Here is a 24,479-nt window from a genome sequence, read left to right as displayed (position 1 = left end):
TGTAGAAACTATTCAATTATTACTTGGTTATTAAAATATTTATGTCACTATAATATTTTTTTTTTACATATATTCTGACATTGTCTAGACATTTCCTGGCAGTTACCACATAATTACCAAAAGACACATTATCAAGAGGCTGAAACAATAGTTGATTATGGACACGGTTTATTTATTACCTCAATGGATATCTATCTTCTGTTGCAAATAAAATTTATTCAGGCAAGACACAATGAATTTTCAAATATAGAAATAAGATAATTGCCTGTAGTTTTAAAATCCCTCACACAAATGAAATAAGTCAGTTTACAAACATTTGTTGCTTGTAAAAAAAAAAAAAAAAAGTTTCTCCTTTATGACCTTTAAAACAGTAACAGTTCAAATATATGTTCCATGTTCTTTTATAAATTCTTTATCAGAAAAACAAAATAAGAAATTGAGAATGTAAAAACAGCAAAAAGTAAATAAAATAAATCACACATCACATGATTCCTTAGTTTAACGTTTTACATCTTTTCACTGTTCTTCAGACTTTAAACATCCAAACATAAAATTACAAGAATTTATTTTAAGAAAACTTCAGGTTAGTTAAAAGCTGTTTCCACACATTACAAAGACAACAAGTAATACATATAAAGTTAATATATTTAATGTTTGATTAATGTGATTAATGACATAATGAAAAAAAAGTAAAAACAAACAAAAAAGTTAAATCAGACCTAATGTCTCTGTAGTCTGAAAAAACTATTCAGTTTTATTTTTTATCAAAAATCTTTATATTATTTATAAACACAGTATCATGCATCTCTATAATATTGAAAAAAATCAAGAAGTTTGATTTTAGTAGAAAAACATCCCATTCAAGACCAAATATGTTAGAGGATTTTTTTTTTAGAACTAAATAAATTATACAAACATTGTCTACTCTTTCAAATCTTTTTTGGTGATTTTCTCATTACAGAGTTCCTAACTTTTCTATATTTAATAAAACTTGAGAATATATAGATTAAAGTTTAAGTAGATGTTTTGCCGCTGATATTGGATCAGATGCTATTTTTGTTTGTAATGAAAACTCAATGTAGACTCTTTATTTTAAGAACAGTTACAGTTTTCTCACTGCTTGCACATTTCATCCAGACTTCCAATCGCTTCTTCTTTGCTGTACTTTTTCCATTCATTGGGAATTTCTTCTTCCCCCTGGAATTTCATGTTATAGTATTCCTCCAGTTCTTTCTGAAAGTGACATACAAACCATTTCCAGTATGTTAGCTTAGATTCATCAGCAGTAATCCTCCATGAAGCATATGGATCCCCAGCAGTCGGATACTGTTTATAAGGAACTGACTCCTGTGAGTCATGCCTTGGGTAGAATTTAATGTCACTTCCAACTAATGTGGTGCAGAAATCAATGGCCAGATCCACTGTGCCTTTTGTGTGCCATCCTGCAACTCCAGAGGGTCGATGAAAAGGAACATTGTGTTTATCAGGACTGTGGTCCTTCAGGGTGTTGGTGCAAACAGCTGCACAGAAAGGACAGCGTTCCCAGCAGCAGTTACACAGCTGATCAATGAGGATTTGATCAGGTGTCTGCCTGCACTCCATCACATTATCCAGTGGGAGAAGGCTCATCTCCATAGTGACGGTTTCTAGACCTTTCTCTAACTTTTCTTTAAGAAAGTCAAAATTGTTGATGTCTCTGAAGGTTTGACAAAAAATAGTATCAAGTGTCAGCTTGTTGTTCAGTGAGGAGTAAAACACCTTTACCCACATGTCTATGTTTCCTTCCTGCTTCTTCAATTTGTCTGTTGCTTCAAATAAAGCTTGTTTGATGACCTTATTGATGTCATCTACATTCTTATTGAGTATTTTCAGTGCTTTTTCTTTCTGATTTGTAAAGATGTATTTCTTCACTTCTTCTTTTATAAAAGCCTCTACTTGCTTCCTTGGATTTTGGATGTAGGTTTTGAATTTACTGAAGTCTGCTTTTTTAGCAAGTGATGTCAACACGTGTCTCTCCAGGTTCAGTCTGTTCCCATTGAATGCTGGGAGACTGCATTTCATTTCTCCAGCGAGATCAACTGCAGTCTGATCAATGACGGCTTCAGCAGCTGAAACCTTCAGTCTTTCACACATCATTTCTCCAAACACCACAGCAGATGAGCTTCCCTTGCAGTAGCTTTTGAAAATGTTGTAATATTCCTTCTTCTTGCTGTTCAAATAGGTGAGGGCATCATTGTTCTCTTTGTATGTCTTGTGTGACTGTAAAAGCCAACTTGTTGCGCTATCAAAAACATACAGTAAGAGATCAACTGTAAACTTCTTCTTAAAGATATACTTTCGCTCTGATTCAAATTCCATCATTTTCTTTTGAACATGTTTGGCCACTTCTTGTAGATAAGTTGAAGTGTAGCCTTGTGTAGCTACGGGTTTGGTTTGAATGACCTTCAGTGATTCCTGTTCCACATTGTTGATGAAGGATCTGATTTCTTCGTGGTCATCATGGGTTAAAATCATTTTTAAACCCGTTTTCTCATAGACAAAATCCAAAATTTTTCCCACTCTCGAATCCTTCATTGGGGTTATATAGCCCAAGTAATTCCCAACTTCTGACAGTTCTTTGTATCTCCCTTTTTCTCTTGACTTAATAATGAGATCCCATTCAATCCCAAGGACTTGAAGGACATTAAACTGATCTTCTTCCAGGTTGATGTCCTTAATGGGTATTGTATCTTTAGTTAGTTCAGCTACCCAGTGACTCCAAACAGAGTCAAACTGCGCTTTGAGTTCTTCCTCATTTTCTACGACATCTTTTAACTGATGTGCGAGCTCTTTGCTCTTTTGCAGCAGTTTGTTCTCAAACTCTGTCTTCTTGCTGTCAAGCTTTTTTCGAGCATTCTTCTGCTGGATAACTTCATCCAATTTTCTTTTCACTTCTCTAATGTGCTCCTCATGAAACTCTTTAATTTTGTTTTCAAACTGGCCCCGCCACTGAACCAACATTTCTTTGTCTCTGTCATCCTCAAAGTAAGACGCCATTTGTTTTTTTAATTCTTCATATGTTTTGTTCATTTCTTTAGAAAGACAGCTGTTCTCAATCTTGTCAAGCTGTCCATATTCAATTTTGGGATAAAGCTGTTTTTTAATTTTCAGCATCTCACTCCTGAGGGTCCAGGTCCAGTTACCATACTGGAACTCGAGTTTTCTGTATGCTGCAATTTCTTGAGTGTTTTTGAAGCTAAACACAAAGTGTTCATTCATCAGTGCGTTCCACAGATCCTGGATTTTGCTGCTGAAATGTGACAGAAGGATTCCTGTAGACTTTGAAGCCTTAGACAGGATGATGTTCTTCAGTTCTTGGACACTCTCACTATAACCAGGATTTGGAGGCGCCATTGGTGGACTTCCCTCCCATAACTGGGCAAAGTATTTCACATCCTTCTGCACATCAAATGCAATGACATCACTGAAACACTCAACATCACACACCTCCTCCTCTGCAGCTAGTTGAGCCATCTTGTCCAGTTTTTCTTGCAACCGTCTCTTTCCGTCCATGTTTTTCTCTGCAGCTGCAACATCTGTGACATTCTGGTGAACAAACACACAACTTGGGGAGAGTTTAACTTTCTTCATCCTCATGAAAGCCTGAACAACAATCTGCAGGACATCTTGCATGTCAGCTGGATTCTCACCAAGGATGTTGATCAATGTCATGTTTCCCACACCAACAACAAATGTTGCCAGTTCATTGTCGTGATGAAGAGTGGTGTTACTGGCCAAGTCAAGAGCACGCAGTCCTTCAGTGTCCACAATCAGAACATAGTCAAACTTGTAGTCGTTCTTGATTTCATCAGAAAGTTTGAGCAGCTGCATGTAGGCACCCTCGGTGCACCTGCCAGCACTCACTGCAAGCTGCAATCCAAACATGGCATTCAGCATTGTTGATTTCCCACTGCTTTGTATGCCCAACACTGACAACACAAACACTCTCTGGTCACCCAGTCTATTGATGACTTCCTGTAAAAGACTAGAGATCCATGTTAATGGAACATGACCTGCATCACCGTCCATCAGCTCCATGGGGTATCCTGATATCATCACATCTGCTGCCAGCTCAGGGTATTTAACCCAGTCAGTGTGTTGGCTTCCTGTTTGTTTCTTCTGAGACTTATGGGCTTCGTAGATCTGTCCCATTTCTCTGAAGATGTGCTCCAAGCCAAAAGTTGCTGACTGCAGCTTTTTGGATAAATGTTCAAGTTCAGCTTGTTTTTCTTTGAACTCTGCAGATTTATTATGTTTCCTCTTCAAATCCAAGACCTCAGACCACGTTTCATCATAGTTTTGGAGAATTGAAGAGAGATCATCAGTGGAAAGGCCATCTATTAGGATCTGAGTCCACTTCAAGAAATATTCTTTGTTTTTAGATGGTAGATTCAGGAGGCTTTTAGTGAATGACTTCATCAGTTCACTACAGGAAGCATCACATTGTTTCTGTCGTATTTCCATCAGTTGTTTTCCCTTCTGTTCTTTTTCTTTCTCAATGTTTCCTTTCAGGTGATACAGCTCTTTGTTTATTCTGCACCAGTTGTACCAAAGTTGTCCTTCACAAGGGAGAAATTTCTCTTTGATCTTGGAAATATCCATCCCCTCAATCATTTTCACCATTTCCATGGCAGCAGATTTCCCTTTTTGGAAGACTGAGTCATTTTCATCCACTCTGATCCCAGAGACCTTGGCCAAAGATTCAAGCTGGAAGGTTGTATGTGGTCCAGATAAAATATTTCCAATAATCTGTTTCAGCTTTTCAGAAACATCTGACTGGCTTCTGTCCTTCAAACCCAGTTTGTATTTTCCTGGTTTTATCTGAACTGCACCACAGTCACTATCAGCAATGAGAATTATTAGAGGCTTTGTAGACCTGTAAAGGGTCTTTGTAACTGCACTACTCTCCTGACTTTTCTCCAGAGTTGGTAGCAGAAGAACAATGACTGAAGATTTTTCAGTCAGTATTTCACGCTGCTTTTCAATCAACAGAGAATCACCATGAAGATTACAGAAGGCAACACAGTCAGTGAAGGAATCATTGGGTTTACCAGCAGGACAGTACCAGGTAATCTCTGCCACACCATCCATCAAATGATGAGATTTGGTGCTACCTGGACAGTTTCTGTGGAAGAAGGTGCTGTGACGGTCGTTGATCAAAGTGTTCATCAGCTGAGATTTAGACAGAGACAGTGAACCCAGACGGAAAAATGACACCAAGGGTGTCTCAGCTTTGCAGACTGGCATGCTCTTCATGGTGACAGTCTTAAGATCACCTTGAGTTTTCTTCCATGTTTTGGTTATTTTTCTGAATGTCCACAGAGGACACTTAATGTCCATTGAGACAGGATCAGGAACGAGCAATGGTAGGGCATACTGACACTGTGACAACTTTGTGATCATGTTCTGCTTAAGGAAGGCGTCTGAGCAGTGAAATACAGCCATTTGAACATCCACTGGGTGCACCTGAGCCTGTTCTGATTGATCAATATCTGTGTTTATGCTATAAAGAGCATCTAAATCACTGTCATCAGTATAAACACTGTCAGACTCTGGAACTGGTTGTGAACAGTTCACATCAGACTTGCCCTGGTGTACAGGGATGTATCTGGCTCTGTAATCTAACATCATTAACCTCTGAAGAAATGTTTGAGCTAAATCTTTCTCACAAGTTTCATTGCTGTGTTTCACAGGTGGACCTATTTTTAAAAAGTCTGCTGGTGACATTTTTTGTTGATAGCTGTCCTGAAGGTGAAGTCTGTCTAACAGTATCTCAGTTTCTTCTTGGAGTTTATTCTTCTCTTTTTCTTTCGTGACAATCTCTGACTGCTGTAAATGGTGAAAACATAATAATTTAGTGTTTAGGAAAAATATAATAATATTGCTTCCAACTGTTTCCTGTGAAATAAAGAAATCCTTTACCTTGTTTCCACTTAGATCCATTTCATGAGTATCTGTAGAAGAGAATGTATTTACATGATTATCAGAACATATAGGTTATGGACATTTTCAAACTAAAAGTAAATGTGTGGGCTTAGTTAAAGGTTTTTCATTGTTTTGACTTTTTTGGACATCCCCTCATTGTAGCACTACAGTGGAAATGCTGGCCTTGTCTGTGTCCACCTCCTGATCCGTGATACTAAGAACAGTGTCATGGATGAAGTGTCCGTGACACTGCACTCAAAATGTGTTGGTAGGATGTTAGAAAGTTTCTTTGATGATAGAGGCTTTGTTGTCTCTGAAATCTTCTCTGGTGCCTTTAACGCTCTGTTTACAATAACTTTGATGTCGGACTACTGTTTTTTTTTTATTATAGCCGTGGTGTAATGATCCGATCCTGCTGCATTTCTCTCTCTGTGTTTATGTGACTGAGAGGCCATTCAGAGTGGCTTATTGCAATACTTTTTGGCTTTTTTTGTAAAGTTTACAGGAATATATTTATGTGTATATGTAAACGCCCCAATAAGGGGAAGAATTAGTAAGTAACACACAGACATCAGCTTTCCTTGGCTCCTGCATGAGGTGAGGAAGTGATGTTCCTCAGTGCACAGCTCAACAGTCCCACACTACCCCTGTTGGCATCCTCTGGTTACTGTTTTAATTTCCACTGATATTAACTAAAACACATAAAATAAAAAAATAAATATATAAATAAAATCAAACCTCTATTGAGCAATTGTACTTAAAATGTGACCTGATCAGGCAGCTCTGGCAAGGTTCACACTGCAGGACATAATGCTCAATTCAGATTTTTTTTTTTTTTTTTTTTGTGAAATCCAATTTTTTTGAGAGTCCATTCAGATTTCCAATTAAATGCAACGTGTATGTTATCTCCTGTATGAACCATACACCAAAAGTGTCCCACATGTGTAGAAGACACAAGGACGTGACAGTGAGCGTGCATGTGACGTCTTCCTGTTTGCTGGAGTAAACATGGACGGTAACAGCAGAGCATATGTTGCAATTTTAAAGTTATTGTTCAACAGTCGCCAGCACATTTTCAATGGCCTCGTTTTAGGAAGGAGATTATGAAAAAGAAGAGCCAAATTTTTGTGACATTTTGTGAAGCAGTGGCAGCAGCGTCTGCACAGAGAAACATGTCGGTGCGGAGTTGCAGCCAGGAGTGCTGAGAGAGTAATGTGAGAGCCTTTAGAGGTAAGAGTTTATAAACAATGTTGTGTATCACGTGTAGCTCAGATTAATGCGACCTGGCCGTTCACACTGAAGTCTCACGGCAAAAGATCAAATACATATCGGATTTAGGACCACATATCGAAGTGGCCTGGGTTGCATTTGAAAAAATCTGTGTCGTTCAGACTGTTATGAAAAGATCAGATAAAGGTTGCACCGTGGGAAAAAAAATCTGATTTGGGTCACTTCAGCCTGCAGTGTGAACCTAGCCTTTGTCTCCAAATTAAGTTTTAAACAATTCAATCCTTCACATATAAAGTGTGGTTACCAAAGTATTTGAAAAGTAACTCGACCCTAATAAGGGGCATGTAGATGTCAGTCTGATGGAGATGGACTCCAGTTCATACCACAGGGGTTAGAAAAATATACAGCCGGCACTAGGTGTGATAATTTAACAATTAAGGACAAAGCATACAGAGACAGGCTGACAGCAAAAAAAAGAAAATCTTAGGCCAGAGATGGGCATTTTAGGTGATTTTTGACTAGTCCATTCTCACGTCATCAATAATAAATAAAAAAATCTGAATTTGAAATTATCTCGGCAAGAGAAGCTGATCTTTGAGTGAAGCTGACACAAGAAACAAGTTGTGTATATATGATCAGATCTTGCTGAGTCTTGGTACGTCATCGGAAAAGAGGATGTATATATTCTATTTTACAGTCTTTTAGCAGATGTTTTTATTCAAAGTGACTTACATCTAAAAGTAAGAACAACACAACCAAGAAATCAAACAGGATGGGACATCATAATTAAGTGGTACACAGATTGCTGTGAGCCCAGTTGGAGACAGGTAATGTTGCGTAATGCTAAAGGCAGCTTCTATTTTTATTTTTATTTTTTTCCCTTCCCCTGTCCTACAATCCTTATGAGATCACAATTTCATTACACATACAATATCATCTTGGGCCTAAGTGCACGCAGCTTATTCAGTGCTGAGTTGAGCCAAAGGGCTGGACAAATCTTTCTAAATCATTCCGATGAGTAGAAGAGTTAAGCAAAGTGCAGAAATGCTATTAAAAGTAGATAAGTAGATCGTTCCACCACCAAGCAACAACAATGGAAAAGAGTCTAGCTACTAATTTTGTGCCATGTTGTGGTGGGAGTAGTAGGCGTACTGTATTTCACTGGCAGAGCATAACTGTCGAGAGGGATTGTAGCTGTGGATTAAGGAGTGAAGGTAGACAGGAGCCGTTTGGGTGATTATTTTGTAAGCCAGAAGCAGATCTTTGAATCTGATGTGTGTGTGTAAAAGTAAAACATAAAAGGAAGGTCAGTTCTTTCTGTTAAGGTTGCTAAAGTGTGGAACTCTTTGTCACTTGAATTGAAAGGGAAACAAATTTAGGGGCTTTTAAATACTAACTAAAAGGGTTTTAAAAAGGGATCAAGTTTTCACACATTTTCTGACTGAATGTATTGTTTTTGTGTATTGTTAATGTAATGTATTTGTACTTTAAAAGCCCATTTAGGGACGGACATTGCAAATTAGCCTTGGCTATGAATGTTTTGGTGTGATACATGTTTACTGTATACACTTGTCCCTATCAAATAAGCTAATAAGAAAAAAAAGGAATGTTAGATGCAGGACTAGGTAAGAGGTTGCACCAGACTGTTTAGGCACCTTTGTGTGACCTTTGTTGATTATGGTTAATGTAGCAGTTGGCCTCTAGAGGGCTGCAGGGGGCGGAAGGGATTCATGGAGCCGGGTAGTAATCAGGAGGGGCTGATTGATGGCAGTTGTGACTGAAGGGTGCTACTACTTAAACCCAGCAGGCAAGCTCTACTATGAGCATTGATTCCCTGGCCTGCTGGTGAAATGGACTTTTTGTTGTGTTTATTGTACTGTTTTATGATTTTTAATTGTGGATCTGCCATAAGCTGTGACGAGAAGCTTAATGTTTTATGTGTTTCATTTTTTAGGGACAGCACTGGCTGCCGTTTGTTTTAGTTGATTTTACATGGTTTGGTTTATCCTTTTTATTTCATTTTAGCATAATTCGTTTAAGTGGTTTTAGCTTTTTAACACTCTGTCTCCTCCTGTTTTCTAGTGCTGCAGTTGGAGCGCCCTTCTCTCACTGGTGTCGTCTGGGGCTGGGAGTTCACTTAGACCAGGGGTAGCCAACGTCGGTCCTCGAGGGCACCAATCCGGCAGGTTTTCCAGATTTCTGTGCTCCAACACACCTGACTTAAACTAACGAGTCATTGTGGAGATCTTTATAGGCTGTTGGATCCATTTAATTTGAGTCAGGTGTGCTGGAGCAGGGAAATCTGGAAAACCTGCCGGATTGGTGCCCTCGAGGACCGACGTTGGCTACCCCTGACTTAGACGGTAATTTGGTTTATGGTGCACGCGGTTTATAGCATGGTGCTTTTTGTTTGGAAGTAATTTGATTTATGTTTTGTTTGTAGTATAACCCCAGTCCTGCCGCGGTGAGTGTCTGATAAGCTCAGTGGCACACGATTCTGGTGCTTTAGAACATTTACAACTAATTCCTGAGTGGAACTGGGTTTCAATTCTCATCCCTACCAGCATAGCAGGTCGAGTTATTTGCCTGAACTAGCTTGCAGCCGTTACTTTTTTTTTCTATGAGATGTTTATTTTCTGTTGCTACTTTGATTGCATGTCTATTTTTTATTTAGAATTCTTCTATTCATATCACAAGGTATTAACAACAGACAGGCAGCGGTCCAACACATTCCACTGCAAATGTTACTTCTCGGCCCCCCTCACATGACTTGTGTGTAGAAAAAATCTGCTTCACTGATAGATGACTTGATACAAAAGGAAAAAAAAGTAAACATGTCCAGAAAGAAATGAAGATGCCAAAATTAGGAATTAGGAAATAAACACCTCTTACATTAAATAAATAAGTTACTCACTGCGGAATAAGCATCTTGATTTCTTTGTTTTTTTTTCTTTCTGTACTAAGTTATTTTTTAATAAAATCTCTCTCTACCGTAGTATAATATAATAACAATAATAATAATAATAATAATAATATGTTCATATTTGTCTGATTGTGTGATCTATTTGTTTTAAATTGAAATCTACTTTAAAGGCAAATTAAGTAGCATTGACACCTAGTGTTTCAAATCAAAACTGCAGTCAAAAGAGAAAAACATAGAGAGTGATGGAGGTTGATGAAAGAAAAACTCACAATGGTCACAGAAATTACTTGAATCTGACAAAAGTAATAATAAATAAAAATTCTATTAAATTTAATCAATGAAAGTCAGACATTGCTTTTCAGCCATGCTTCAACAGAATTATTATAAAAAATAAACTCATGATACAGGCCTGGACAAAAATGATGGTACCCCTACAAAAGACTGAAAATAATGTGACCAAAGGGACGTGTTAATCCAAGGTGTGTCCACTAATTAGCATCACAGGTGTCTACAACCTTGTAACCAGTCAGTGGGCCTATATATAGGGCTACAGGTAGTCACTGTGCTGTTTGGTGACATGGTGTGTACTCACTCAACATGGACCAGAGGAAGCAAAGGAAAGAGTTGTCTCATGAGATTAGAAAGAAAATTATAGACAAGCAAGTTAAAGGTAAAGGCTATAAGACCATCTCTAAGCAGCTTGATGTTCCTGTGACTAAAGTTGCACATATTATTCAGAAATTCAAGTTCCATGTGTGGCAAGACCATGGATGTATGTGAATTTCAGTTACACTAAAAGGTCTGACAACGCCACTCTGGGACTTTCACCCAGAGATTATTAATATTCAGCTAAAGAACAGCAGCACGTAGTGAGACATCTTTCCCCACAACAGCTCTTTGCAGCCTGTAACACGTAGCAACTACAGTCCTCAAAAAGAAACGCTGCAACAAAGCAGCCTAGAAAGGCGAAGTGGCCCAGGCATCTGTTGGAAGCAACAGCGAGTAAAATATCCTAAAACAAAATAAAACAATCAACATAAAACAATGAAAAGCAAAACAGCAGCAGTAGACGTGGTGATCAGCTGTAACTCATTCAGCAATACGTGCCGCCACAGCCAATATCAGCCGCCGACAGGATGGCTATGTAATTGAAAGCCATCCGATTTATCCCCCTAAAGAAATAATAAACAGCATAAACATCCCATACAGACAGGATATGTGTCCACAAGCCGTGGATTTACCTACCAGGCCGACAAGGTTAGCCACAGCAAGGAGTCTTCAGATGCAGGAAGTAGCATGATACACAAGTTTCCCTATAGAAGCATAGCCAGTTTAAACCCATCCAGCCAGGTACACGGTGCAGGGGAAACAAAGTATACGTACCACAGCAGTTCAGGTGTGAGAGCTAATTCAACGCGGTAACAGTAGCGTCCGCCACAGCCGGAAGTCAGGTGATCAGCCAACCAGACCAGCGCTTGATGACAGACGCTGGCTCTCTGCTTGCTTAAATATGTCGCCCCCCTCAGCTGATTGGCTGGTACTGCAAACACTTACCTCGTACTGCCACACATGGGACTGTAGCTAACCGCCCTAGATGTGGCCGCAGGAGGAAAATTGATGACAAATCAGGCGGATAATACGAATGGTAACAAAAGAGCCCAGAAAAACTTCTAAAGAGATTAAAGGTGAACTTCAAGCTCAAGGAACATCAGTATCAGATCACACCATCCATCATTGTTTGAGCCAAAATGGACTTAATGGGAGACGACCAAAGAGGACACCATTTTTAAAAACAAATCATAAAAAAGCCAGATTGGAATTTGCCAAATTACATGTTAAAAAGTCACAAAGTTTATAGGAGAATGTACTAGGGACAGATGAGACACAAATGAAACTTTTTGATAAGGCACATCAGCTCTTTGTTTACAGATGGAAAAATGAAGCATATGAAGAAAAGAACACCGTCCCTACTGTGAAACATGGAGGAGACTCTGTTATGTTCTGGGGCTCCTTTGCTGCATTTGGCGCAGGGTGTCTTGAGTCTGTGCAGGTACAAGGAAATCTTAAGACTATCAGGGGATTCTAGAGAGAACTGTGCTGACCAGTATCAGAAGGTTTGGTCTCAGTTGCAGGTCATGGGTCTTGCAACAGGACAACGACCCAAAACACGCAGTTAAAAACACCCAAGAATGTCTAAGAGGAAAACATGGACTATTCTAAAGTGGCCTTCTATGAGCCCTGACCTAAATCCTATTGAGCATCTTTGGAAGAAGCTGAAACATGCCTTCTGGAAAAGGCACCCTTTCAACCTGAGACAACTGGATGCTTATGAGGAGTGGGCCAAAACACCTGCTGAGACGTGCAGAAGTCTCATTGGCAGTTACAGAAATCATTTGATTGCAGTGATTGCCTCAAAAGGTTGTGCAACAAAATATGAAGTTAAGGGTACCATAATTTTTGTCCAGGCCTATTTCATGAGTTTATTTTTGTAAATAATTCTGTTGAAGCATGGTTGAAAAGCAATGTTTAACGTTTATTGGTTAATTTTAATAGAATTTTTATTTATTATTACTTTTGTCAGATACAAGTTATTTCTGTGACCATTTTTTTCTTTCATTAACCGAAGGGTACCAACACTTTTGTCCATGTCTGTACTAGCTTCCATACCTACATGTTGCTGCTCTTTTGCCGACGTAAAATACCAAATGCTGCAATGATGTTTGGCAACAGTGGGAAGTTGCATATGATTGGTTAAGGAACCAGAAAGTAGGAAAGAGCTACACAGTGCATTGAAGTTATTCCATCAAGGAACTCTTACCTTTAAATGAGAAAAACTTGACGACATTGTTGACGTAGATAGACAGATTGTTTATAACAATGTTTCCTTTTATCCCTAGCAACAGATGAGAACATTTTAAATTATGTTTACAGAAAAAAAAAAATTATTTAGCATTTAAAATGTTACCTTTCTTCTGTGGTTTTGTTTCAGGCTGCTTTGCTGTGCCATCATCATTCTTCTTCAAATGTTCAGCATCACTGTGTTCCTTTGGTGGATCACACTGAACAAATGGATATACTGTATTTTAACTTTACTTTCACCCTAGTAGAGTCTTTTTAGATTTAAAATGCTTTCTGTAAAAACCTGTTCCAGTAATTAATTCTGCTACACCCCTCCTGCCCCCGGGCCATACCCTGGGGCCTGGGCGGCAACCAGACACCATGGCATACACCAACCCACCCCATAGCAGGACATCCAGGCTGGCCAGAACCCTAACCCCCCCCTAATGCGACTATCAGTTGACTCCTTAAAACCACTAAAGCTATAGAGTAAATAGGAACTGGTGAGAGTGGACAAATTAGGCGAAATGCTTTTTAAATACTTATTTATTATTGAAATGTCTATTGTCCAGCACAGTGATTAATATTAGAACAGTGTAGCTGCAAAACAGTAACTTATTCGAGGGCAGTTGTGTGCTAAACTCTGTTTTCTCCCAGACATGCATTCCAAAGTACTCCAAAGCACTTCTGTGTCAGCAGCGATATGTTTATTCTTTCCATGCATAGTTCCAAAATCGAATTCAGTTAACAAATAAAATGATATTTTGAGGCAGACTTACTACAAAATATGAAATACAAGGACAACGCACATGCCCACAGCAACACACCCACCACACAGATGCTGATGCTGCGTGTCACCTCGGCCACCTCATGAATATTCAAAACATACTAGTATGGCTCCTACATTTGTGTTAGAGAGAGACAGAAAACATAAACAGAAATAGGAAATAATGAATGAGCTTACAATTGTTCATGTGTAGAAACAGTGTCTATGTGTCTGCTGCCGGTTCTTCACTTTTAGAGATGTTATCTCAAACAGGTTCAACAAAAGATTAAAGGTAGTTTCTTTTAAACATAATAATGGTGGTGTTTGGGCTGACTGGTAAAATTCATCAGAGTGGCATCCCAAATAACACTTACCAGACCCACTCGAATGTTTAAACACCACCCCCTCTCCCAGTGGTCCCTGTGCCTGAGTAATTCATTAATCTTGTTTGAATTCATGCTTGTGTTGTTCTTACTCTCAAATGTAAGTCGCTTTGGATAAAAGCATCTGGAAATGACTGTAGAATAGAATGTAGAATAGAATCCAGTCAGTTCAGAACTTTTTTTCCTGACCACTCGCCCATGAGACATGTTACATGCAGCCAATTACGTCTTTAGCTACTGACTGACACCAGGCAGAACCAATAAGATACACAAAACCCCGTCTGATTGCGTGCCAGGTATTTACAGCTAAACTTGTCATGAGGAGGGAAAACGGAGAGGAGCCACAGAGATGGTGTGTAATTAAAAAAAAAAAAAAAAGACAGCTGTGAATTTCCCCAAATTATTGAGAGCTCGACCATCAGCTGCTGTAGATGATCATGATGGTAGAGGTTGTGGTAAGCTGCACTGCATTCACATCACTGAGTTTCTGTTCTGAGTAAAGTTTCTCATACATTTGTTTATATACTGATGACAGAAGCATGATGCAGCCAAAATGCTGTCCTTCCCTCCACTCAGGCTAAGAGTCTGGTTGTCGTCCTCAACAGCACTCTTTTCCTTTCACTCCCACATTAACAGTATCACCCGGTCTGCATATTTTCACTTCTCTTTGGTCTCCCCAATAAATCCCTCCAGAAACGCAGCTCCTCCAAAACTCTGCAGCATGCACGGACCCCTACTACTCACCACATCACCGCCATCCTACAACAACTTCACAGGCTCCCCGTAAAACAAAGAATTAACTTCAAAATACTCCTCATTACATTCAAAGCACTCCACAATCTGGCCCCACCATATATATCTGATCTCCTGCACATTGCCACTCCAGTTTGTTCACTTCGCTCCTTCTCCTCTCTCCAGCTTCTTGCCCCCCCTGCCCACCTCGTCACTTTGGGGAACTAAGCATTCAGCCGCTCTGCTCCCCACCTCTGTCAGGCATAACAATGAAAAGAAAAAACATGTCGGCTGATGACCTGGCCAAGGGGAATGAGGTAGAGAATGAAGAGGATGGGGCCAAGGACTGACCCCTGAATGGCCTGCCACTCTAGCTACAATGGCAGTTGCCGTTTCCTCAACGGTCTCAGCGGTTTACCGCTGTGGGCTGGTCGCACACTTTTCACATTAGTGCCAACACCTAATGCCTGTGTAAATTTCATAACAGCTACCCATGTATACAACAAAAATGCATATGTTTGCCACTTTTTATAGCCTTCAGATAACAAAATTGGTAGCCTTTTCACTTGTCCAGTAAAGAATTGTACATTTTAGCGCACAGCATGAGAAACATTAGCCTAATGATGAAAAAGATTAGCTATGCAACTTTAAGATATGGACTTGTTAGAGAAGACTGACCAGCTCCTGTCTCCTCCGTATTGCCCTCAGTGTGGAGGCTGTGCTGGGCTCGATTTTCTGGGCATCCAAAATGGTCATGTGCACAGATTTCTGTTTCATGTTCGTTTAATAAACGAGGACCACAGTTTCTACACCTTAACTGTCAACAGTTTTTATCTGATTCATCATTTCTCATGTCTTTCTGTTTTCTTTCTCTTTAATACATAAAGCAGGATTAATGCTGCTCCAACATCCATCAGTTAGGTGAAGTATAGATTTTCATTTTATTAAAAATTTACACTTTTTTTAAGTATTTAACATGTCTACTCTAAATAATTCCTGCTAACTAACTGCATAGTTTTAGTGGTTTTAAGGAGTTGTATGGTTGATATTCACATTTAAGGAAGCTCAAAGATTAGTGGTGTGAATGATCATAGATGGGCTGGTCTGGGCTAAAAAGCGGGGGGGGGACGATTCTTTATCCAGTCCCAGTCCAGGAGGAAGTTTTGCTCTGCAAGGGAATAACACAGTATTTGCAAGCAGAGAATCACCATTGTGAGAATCGATCCACTGTGTACACAAATGTGGACCAATGTCCTCACGGCCAGTGCACTCTCAGTTGAAACTCTGTAGGCGGAAACTATGGCTGACATGTCTCGAATGAGTCAACATGTAAATAAATAATGCTGAGATTTGCCATATGTGTGTAAAGGGATATTCCACTGAAGTCTTAGAAACCTAGACCACATTAGACCAGGTCCTGATCAAAAACTACATATTCAAATTTGGACTTAAATATTCTACACAGCATGTGGATTTATTAAAACATTGTTTCTGATTTGTTAAACTATTTGTGAAAATGCAAATTAGACTCTTTGTATACATGTGCATCTAGCATCTAATTGGATGCTCTCAATTGTTTTACCTAAAATAAATGTTGTAGTCCTTTAATTTACCCCTAAAATGACAATAGACTAAACAAATTCAGTTTACTATCTTACCTTTAATTTGACTTTACTTCCAGTCTCCATCTCCACTATATAGAAGGATGTAGGGAAAAAATAGATTGCACAAGTTAATTTCAAGAGAAATTAATACAGCAAAACAGCTAGCACTGATATCTACAAATGTCCTTTCTTTATTTAATCACTTTCATCAAAGTAGGGGGACTGGATGTGAAAAATGTTTGAAAAGTCTTATTTTAATTGGTTCATAGCAATACAAAGTTATATTTATGTTCAAGGTTTTTTTTTTATCATCATTAGGCACATTCAGTCTTGATTTGCTGTCATGTTAAATTATACAGTGACAGATTTTAATGATTTTTATAATGAAATTCTAATGACTTGACCATTTTATTATTAAACAAATATATTACATTGTACAAGTACAGTGTGTGTGTGTGTGTGTGTATATATATATATATATATATATATATATATATATATATATATGTATATACATATATACATATATATATACATATGTATATACATAACGTTGCAACAGCTTGAGATTTACGAGATACAACACAAGTGCTACGGCAAGGGGGAGCCAGGACGCCAAATCAGGGGGGAGTTAACAACAACTCAGGCAGCGACTGACCTAAGAGACAAGATCAGGGCAAAAATGAACATCAGGCAACCCCGACGCCAATTACAGAGGCTGAGTTAAGCACCATTGGAAAGTCTCCTGGAAGATGTAAATACAGCTTTGAGAACGACTCTTACAACGACTCACTGACATCACTGAAACCAATGAGCTGATCTACACCTCAGCAGCAGTGATCCTTGAGGTGCTTGGCTATCAATCAATCAATCAATCAATCAACCTTTATTTATATAGCACCTTCTCATACCCCAGGGTACCCAAAGTGCTGTACAGATAAAATTACAACAAATAAAACATCAAATCAACCAAAGAGCAACCATAAATATACATATCCACCATGGAAGAGCAGGTTGGAGGCTAAAATCAAGGCAGCTCAGAGAGAAGTGTGCCAACTATCAGAGCTCCAGAAAGGTGCAATGAAAAAATAGGTACCCAGAAGGTACAGCCAGATGCCCATACCTGAAGCACTAGAAACTGCCAAACAATGATTCCAAGCCTTGGCCACCCGCCTAAAGAGATACACAAGAGAAATTGAAGCAGGGCAAATAAACCGGCTGTTCTTGACTCATCCAGCTAAAGTGTACTCTCAGTGGCAGGGTAATAACAACAGGGCAGACCCGCCAAGGCTGGAGACTGAACAATACTGGAAAAGCGTATAGGAGAAGGAGGCATTGCACAACAGCGGTGCACAGTGGCTGATGGATCTAAGAGCAGACCACAACAACCTCCCTGAACAAGAACCAGTAACCATCACAGTGGCAGACATTCAACAAAGAGTCTCAGGTATGAAAAACTGGACAGCACCAGGGCCTGACATGGTTCACACCTACTGGCTGAAGAAGCTAACTGCACTCCATGAGCACCTGGCAGCACAAATAACCCAGCTACTAAAGGATGGGATGCACCCTGAATGGCTAACTGAAGGCTGGACAATCCTGATCCAGAAGGATCCCCTGAAGGGAACAGTTCCATCCAACTGGCGGCCAATAAGCTGTCTACCCACCACATGGAAGCTCATGTCAGGCATCATAGCGGCTAAGATAAGTGGGCACATGGATCAATACATGAGCACAACACAGAAGGGCATTGGTAAAAATACCAGAGGAGAAAAACACCAGCTGCTGGAAGATAGAACAGTCGCTCAGGACTGCAGAACCAGGCATACCAATCTTTGCACAGTCTGGATTGATTACAAGAAAGCATATGACTCAATGCTACACACATGGATCATGGAATGCTTGGAGATGTTTAACATCAACAGGACTCTTATACATACATATGCAAACTCAATGCAGCATTTGAAGACCACCCTTGAGGCCAACTGCAAGCCAATTGCATAAGTGTCCATCAAATGTGGCATATACCAAGGAGATGCCTTGTCCCCTGTGCTGTTCTGCATAGGTCTGAACCCCCTCAGCCAAATAATCACCAAGACTGGATATGGATACCGACTCAGGAATGGGTCCACCATCAGTCACCTTCTCTAAATGGATGACATTAAGCTGTATGCCAAGAGTGAGCGAGACATTGACTCACTGATCCACACAACCAGGATCTACAGCAATGACATCGGAATGTCATTTAGACTTGAGAAGTGTGGGCGGATGGTTACAAAGAAAGGGAAGGTAGTCCATACAGAAGGGGTCTCACTCCCAGACGGCAGAATAGCAGACACTGAGGACAGCTACAAGTACCTTGGAATCCCACAAGCAAATGCCAACCTCGAACAAGCCACAAGAAAAGCAGCCACAGCCAAATACCTCCAACGAGTAAGGCAAGTCCTAAGAAGTCAGCTCATTGGCAAGATCAAGGCAATTAACAGCTATGCCCTGCCGGTCATCACATACCCTGCAGGAATAATAAGCTGGCCAAAGGAAGAGATTCAGACCACAGATGTGAAAACACGAAAGCTCCTGACCATGCATGGAGGGTTCCACCCCAAATCCAGCACCCTGAGACTGTACACTAAGCGCAAGGAAGGAGGCAGAGGACTACTGAGTGACAGAACCACTATCCAGGATGAAACATCCAACATCCTTGAAGACAACAGGAAGATGGCTTCAACGGACGAAGTGCTCGGTGAATGTCTCAGGCAGTGGAAAACAGATCATGGGAGAAAAAGCCCCTGCATGGGATGTATCACCGACAGATAACTGAAGTGGCTGATATCGAGAAATCCTACCAATGGCTAGAAAGGGCTGGACTGAAAGACAGCACAGAGGCACTGATCATAGCTGCACAGGAGCAGGTCTTGGCCACTAGAGCAATAGAGGCCTAGATCTACCATACAAGACAAGACCCCAGGTGCAGACTGTGCAAAGAGACCCCTGACACAATCCAGCACATAACTGCAGAGTGAAAGACGCTGGCAGGGAAAGCTTACAAGGAGCGTCATAACCTGCTGGTATAGTGTACAGAAACATCTGTGCGGAGTACAGACTGGAAGCCCCGAAGTCAACGTTGGAAACACCTTCGAAGGTGGTAGACAATAACTATGCTAAGACCCTGTGGGACTTCCAGATCCAGATCGACAAAATCGTAAAGGCAAACCAGCCGGACATTGGGATGATGGACAAACAGTAGAGGAACGCCTTTGTGGTTGACATCGTAATACCAAGCAATTGCAACATCAGGAAAAAGGAACATGAGAAACTGGAGAAACATCAAGGCCTGAAAGAAGAACTTGAGAAGGCCTGAAAAGTGAAGGCAACAGTGGTGCCCTTGGTCATTGGAGCACTCGGGATAGTAACCCCCAAACTGGAAGAGTTGCTACAGCAGATCCCAGGACAAACCTCAGACATCTCAGTCCAGAAGTTTGCAGTCCTAGAAACAGCAAAGATACTGTGCAGAATCCTCAAGCTCCCAGGCCTCTGGTAGAGGACCTGAGCTTGGATGGTTGAGACCACCCACAGAGGGCGAGGGGACAATTTTAATTCATTCATTATCTACCACTTAGTCCATTACAGGTCGTGGGTAAGCTGAAGCCTATCAGTCAGACCTATCAGTATTTTAACAGGTGAGAGGAATGTACACCCTGGACAAATAAATGTCTCATTCACAACATCCTGCCTTTTTATGATGGTTTCTTCTTTGTGGGATGTGTAGTTTTAAATAGAAATCCAATTTTAAAAGTTACCTGTCTCCTTTGGTTCACTTGATCCAGGCTTTATTTCAGGTGGTTCTGCTGTATCCACATCATTCTTCTCTGAGTTTTCAACATCACATTTTTGTTGATCACACTAAAAAATTGATAAATTTCTCTTGATTTTTCTGTTTTTAGAATCCTGGGAATTAAGAATGTTTACAGTTTCAAGTCCAATAATTACTTCTGGTTTTATTTTATTGACATCACCTGACACAAATGTGCAGTTTCTATAAAATTAAAAACATTTCAGGCTGCTGAACTTCTCACCTTTGTATTTAAAAAGTCTTGTCACCATCAGTATATTTAAAATGAACACACACTTTGCAGAGACTATGTTGACCTTATTACATTTTAATACAACACAGGGCTTAAATTATTTGAAAGACAATGCACTTTGCTTTAAAAGTGAGGTTGTGCTCCAAATTTAAATTTTTAATTCTATAACCAGTGGTGCCCCCAATGGGAGGTCAGAGGGGACTGTGTCCACCCTTTGAAATTTGCTGGCCACCCCACTGGTCCCACCTAGAGAAGACCTCCTCCTTTTTTAATAAAACATTTTCCATTCATACAAACCTTACAGTCATCTTCACTCAATAAATAAATGCAAAACATAATGAATACATATGTATATTAATATGAGTAACTAAAGAAATCTTAATTAATATATAGATATATTTATAAGTACGTCACTGCTACCAAGCAATTTCAACTGACTGAGGTGCTAACTCAATGAGCAACTGTAATTCTAGACTTCAGCTGTGGGGAGCGGTAATGTACCAAAAGGCGTGCAGTCTTCTGAAAATTTAAATGAAGATGCAGAAGAAGAAGAAAACAGAGAAGCAGTGCAGCCATAACTTTAATTGAACTTAAAAAAAAAAAAGCATAATTTAATAAACATTAATCTTTTCTGTCATTCACTCACTCGCTTTACACATTTTGACTTTAATTTTTCCTCCGGCTTCTCCATTTCCAGAAAAATCTCTCTACCTTCACAGAAACAGGCAGGCAGACAGCAGCTTGCTAGCCTGGAAGTCAACAGTCCAGCCAGCTGACCAGTAAGTACGATAATGCTGTAAGTTTCATTGTGCTGATGTTCAATTGTTGTTGCACACATTGTCTTTGGTGGGCCACCATAAAATTTTCACTGGCCCTGTTTAGCTACCCCGTTAACGTTTTCTGGGGTACCATTGTCTATAAAATCCAGAAATCAGATTCACTCTACTTTTTCAAATAAAAAAATAAATAAATAAAAATCCTTCTTGTATGTTACCTTCAGCTGGATTTTGGCTTCAGTCTTCATTCTCTTTAGCTGCTGCATAATGTAAGAAAACAGTAAAGGAAAAGCTCATCAGTTTAAAATTTAGACAACAACATCATATTAAAGCCCAACCCCACAGACACTTTTTATTTTATTAAAAAGTGAATGAACATCTCATTAACATCCTACATTTTGTGACTGTTTCTTCTTTGTGGGGTGTGTCGTCCTGCAATTTCTGATCTTCAATTACCTCACTCATCAGTAAATTGCGGCATTGTGGGTTGTTTTCAGAGACCATGACATCTATTTTTTCCAAGAGTTTGATTATCTCATTTACATTTGCCATACTTCTTCTACATGTGTGGTATCTTTGTTCAACACAACTGTGATTAGCTTTCAGGTCTGCAAGTGCATTCTCACATGTTTCATCCGACTTATGAGTCAGGACTGTCATAACATAAGAAAGACATTCTTTCCCAAAAGTTCTTTCTAACCACTCGATTCCTGATCTGTAATGGATGCTGTGCTGGCCATTTGGTATCAGCAGGATAAAGGCATGAACTGCCTGATTTAATGGGATTTTGTCAACATTTGGCAGACCAAGCATGTTAATGACACAGATCTGTCGACCACAAAGATCATACAGTTTGTTTGAAAACTGTTTCACATTTGTTTGCTCGCTATGCTCAAGCAGGAAGTTCTCTGATCCAATATCAATGGAGTTTGGGTCACCAGTTACCACAAGAGTGAGTTCAGCCATCACTGAAAAAGATAATTTATTAAACCATCAATGTAATATAATGGATTTTTAGTTAGCAGAAATTTAAAACTAAAAAATATCTGTAATCTATAAATAATGTATAATATTCCAAAATATTACCTCTGTGACTGTGTGCTGTTGATGCAGATATGGTTTCATTCTCTCCTTCTGTGTTTTTGTCATTCTTCCCTGAGAGCTGAGTGTTGAGAGGATCATTCACTGGATCACACTAAAAACAACAACAACAACAAAAAAACATAATCATTTTAATAATCCTGACCCCAGATAGATTTATTTGAGGCAGATGTGGCCAAATTATCAATTTTTCTGAGTAACTACTGAGTTAAATGACCTAGAAGTATCTAAGCAGCAGTCATAATAATCACTGTTTCAGTACTCCAAATGCTAACGAAAGGAGCTCCAGTGTTTTCTTGATTATCTTCTTTAGTTTCGGTAACACTGACCCATCCCTTACTGAAGAAAGGGGATATTTCCATTTCAACATTTCTTGCAGCTACAACTTTTTAAGTGATGTTTGATTACATTTATCCAGTTGTACAAATTATTTGTGTGAATAAATATGAGGACCATGGGGTGAGTGTATTCATGTTTCACTTTTGTGTCTTCTTCATTCATCACTTAATTATGCACCTTGATCATAAATAAATAAATGATATTGTATGTTTAGATACTAATAGAATATAGAGCATCTTTATAAGACTGATAGTATATTTCTACAGACCCACATCAAAGCTTAGTTTATATGTAATGGGATTCTTGTTGAGATGAGGTTGGCTTTTCCTAAATCTTTTAAAAAGGTCTCCTGCCTAATTTCCTTAACCTGTTAACATTTTCCATAAAGGTAAAAGGAAAGAACTCAGGAAAATGTTATAACTATTTAACTATAAGTATAATGTTGAACTACTTAAGAAGATGATTTATGAAATGAGAGCAAGATAAACACCATCACCTTAAAGATAATTTCTGTAAGTAAAAGTATATGAAAAACGAATAAATTAAGCTTTATGAACACGATCTGTGTGGTGAAATTATGATTTAATGATATCTGGCACAAAGAAGAAAAATCCCACCTTACTGTCAGCTGTACGTTCCTCCAGCTGAACTGCATTGTCATGAAAGAGAGAATACAGGATCAACTTATGGAACAATCTGACCATCAAGTCATACTTCTTTCTAATGAAGTTTTATTTTCAAATAAATGAATTACCTTCATCATTTGTCTCAGAGGAAACAGATTTGGTTTCAGACTCACCGTTCCCTCTTGCTGTTGGGTTGTTTTTGTTCTCCTCCATCTTATCTGCTCTTCATCTTTACAGCCACAAGATGAAGTTGATTTTAAAAATGTTCTAATACTTCCTCACTAAAAACACAGATCATCATCCAGAGTGCTTTGTGGACAGTTGGAGGAATTCAAACATTTTTAATGTTTCATTTTGTTTTCCAGTTAGAGTTATTGTAAAGTAAATTAAAATCAGTATTAAAATGGACTTTTTTCCATCTTCCTGGTTTATGTAGCATGACCTGAAGGGATGCTTTAAAGCTGCTGATACAAATTAAAGCATGTATAAGACATTCATGGTACCATTTCTAATGATCTATGTTTAGATTAACTGGAATAAAAACATCTGTGTTTGTCCAAAAAATGATTGCATAGTTTAAAGTACTTTTAACAGCCTGTAGAGGACAGTTACAGTGTTACGTTCACCAACATGTACTGACACACCCGATTTGGCTGTCGGACAAGTAAAGAATATTTAAGAATACAAATCTTGCAGAGGTAGAAAAAGTATGTGTATGCAGGGAAAAATTTAAAACCAATCCAGATCCAGATGCTCTGTTACAACAATTTCCATGCGTGATGCAAAGCTTAAAATTGTTACTTTTTTTAACTGAAAATTCACAAACATTCCCTTTAAGTGAACAGATGAATTTGTAAAGCGAATATGTGTCTGAATATTTTTGAAGAATTACTTTAATCCAAATTATAACAATATTTAAAAGTGAAAATTTTATTCATAAAACAAACTGCACAAACTCAGATTTTAAAGCAAAACACTTTGCATGAACTCACCTTCTGCTGTTTGTTGGTTTTTTATTATTTAATTTTGTTGGCTCTGTTTGTTTAGCTCTTGCTGTCTTGTCCAAGACCCTCCAGTCCCTGTTAGTAACTGTATGTAATGTCAGATCAGAG

General features: G+C 39.0%; 2 protein-coding genes across 3 annotated transcripts; both read right to left on the bottom strand.

Annotated features, from left to right (window-relative positions):
• Window positions 1-215: 215 nt before the first annotated feature.
• LOC121653702 (interferon-induced very large GTPase 1-like) lies at window positions 216-21,526 on the bottom strand. The gene is made up of 7 exons (XM_042007352.1): window positions 21,520-21,526; window positions 20,241-20,343; window positions 16,495-16,529; window positions 13,083-13,176; window positions 12,936-13,010; window positions 5,962-5,993; window positions 216-5,868 (listed from the first exon to the last, which is right to left on the bottom strand). Exons 3-7 carry the CDS (start codon window positions 16,522-16,524, stop codon window positions 1,114-1,116), a joined length of 4,986 nt encoding a protein of 1,661 aa, XP_041863286.1. The 5' UTR covers window positions 16,525-16,529; window positions 20,241-20,343; window positions 21,520-21,526; the 3' UTR covers window positions 216-1,113.
• LOC121654520 lies at window positions 21,227-24,479 on the bottom strand. 2 transcript variants are annotated; one of them, XM_042008703.1, is made up of 5 exons: window positions 24,360-24,479; window positions 23,496-23,596; window positions 23,359-23,390; window positions 22,388-22,496; window positions 21,227-22,269 (listed from the first exon to the last, which is right to left on the bottom strand). In XM_042008703.1, the coding sequence occupies exons 2-5, from the start codon at window positions 23,578-23,580 to the stop codon at window positions 21,662-21,664; spliced, it is 834 nt and encodes a 277-aa protein (XP_041864637.1). In that variant the 5' UTR covers window positions 23,581-23,596; window positions 24,360-24,479; the 3' UTR covers window positions 21,227-21,661. The 2 variants fall into 2 exon arrangements, with proteins under 2 accessions (XP_041864637.1, XP_041864646.1); XM_042008712.1 differs by having other exon boundaries at window positions 23,541-23,596.

This window comes from Melanotaenia boesemani, chromosome 2, assembly GCF_017639745.1.
Source record: "Melanotaenia boesemani isolate fMelBoe1 chromosome 2, fMelBoe1.pri, whole genome shotgun sequence".
Taxonomy (NCBI): Eukaryota; Metazoa; Chordata; class Actinopteri; order Atheriniformes; family Melanotaeniidae; genus Melanotaenia; species Melanotaenia boesemani.
Note: the sequence above shows the minus strand (reverse complement) of the source record. Positions and strands in the feature narration are given on the sequence as shown.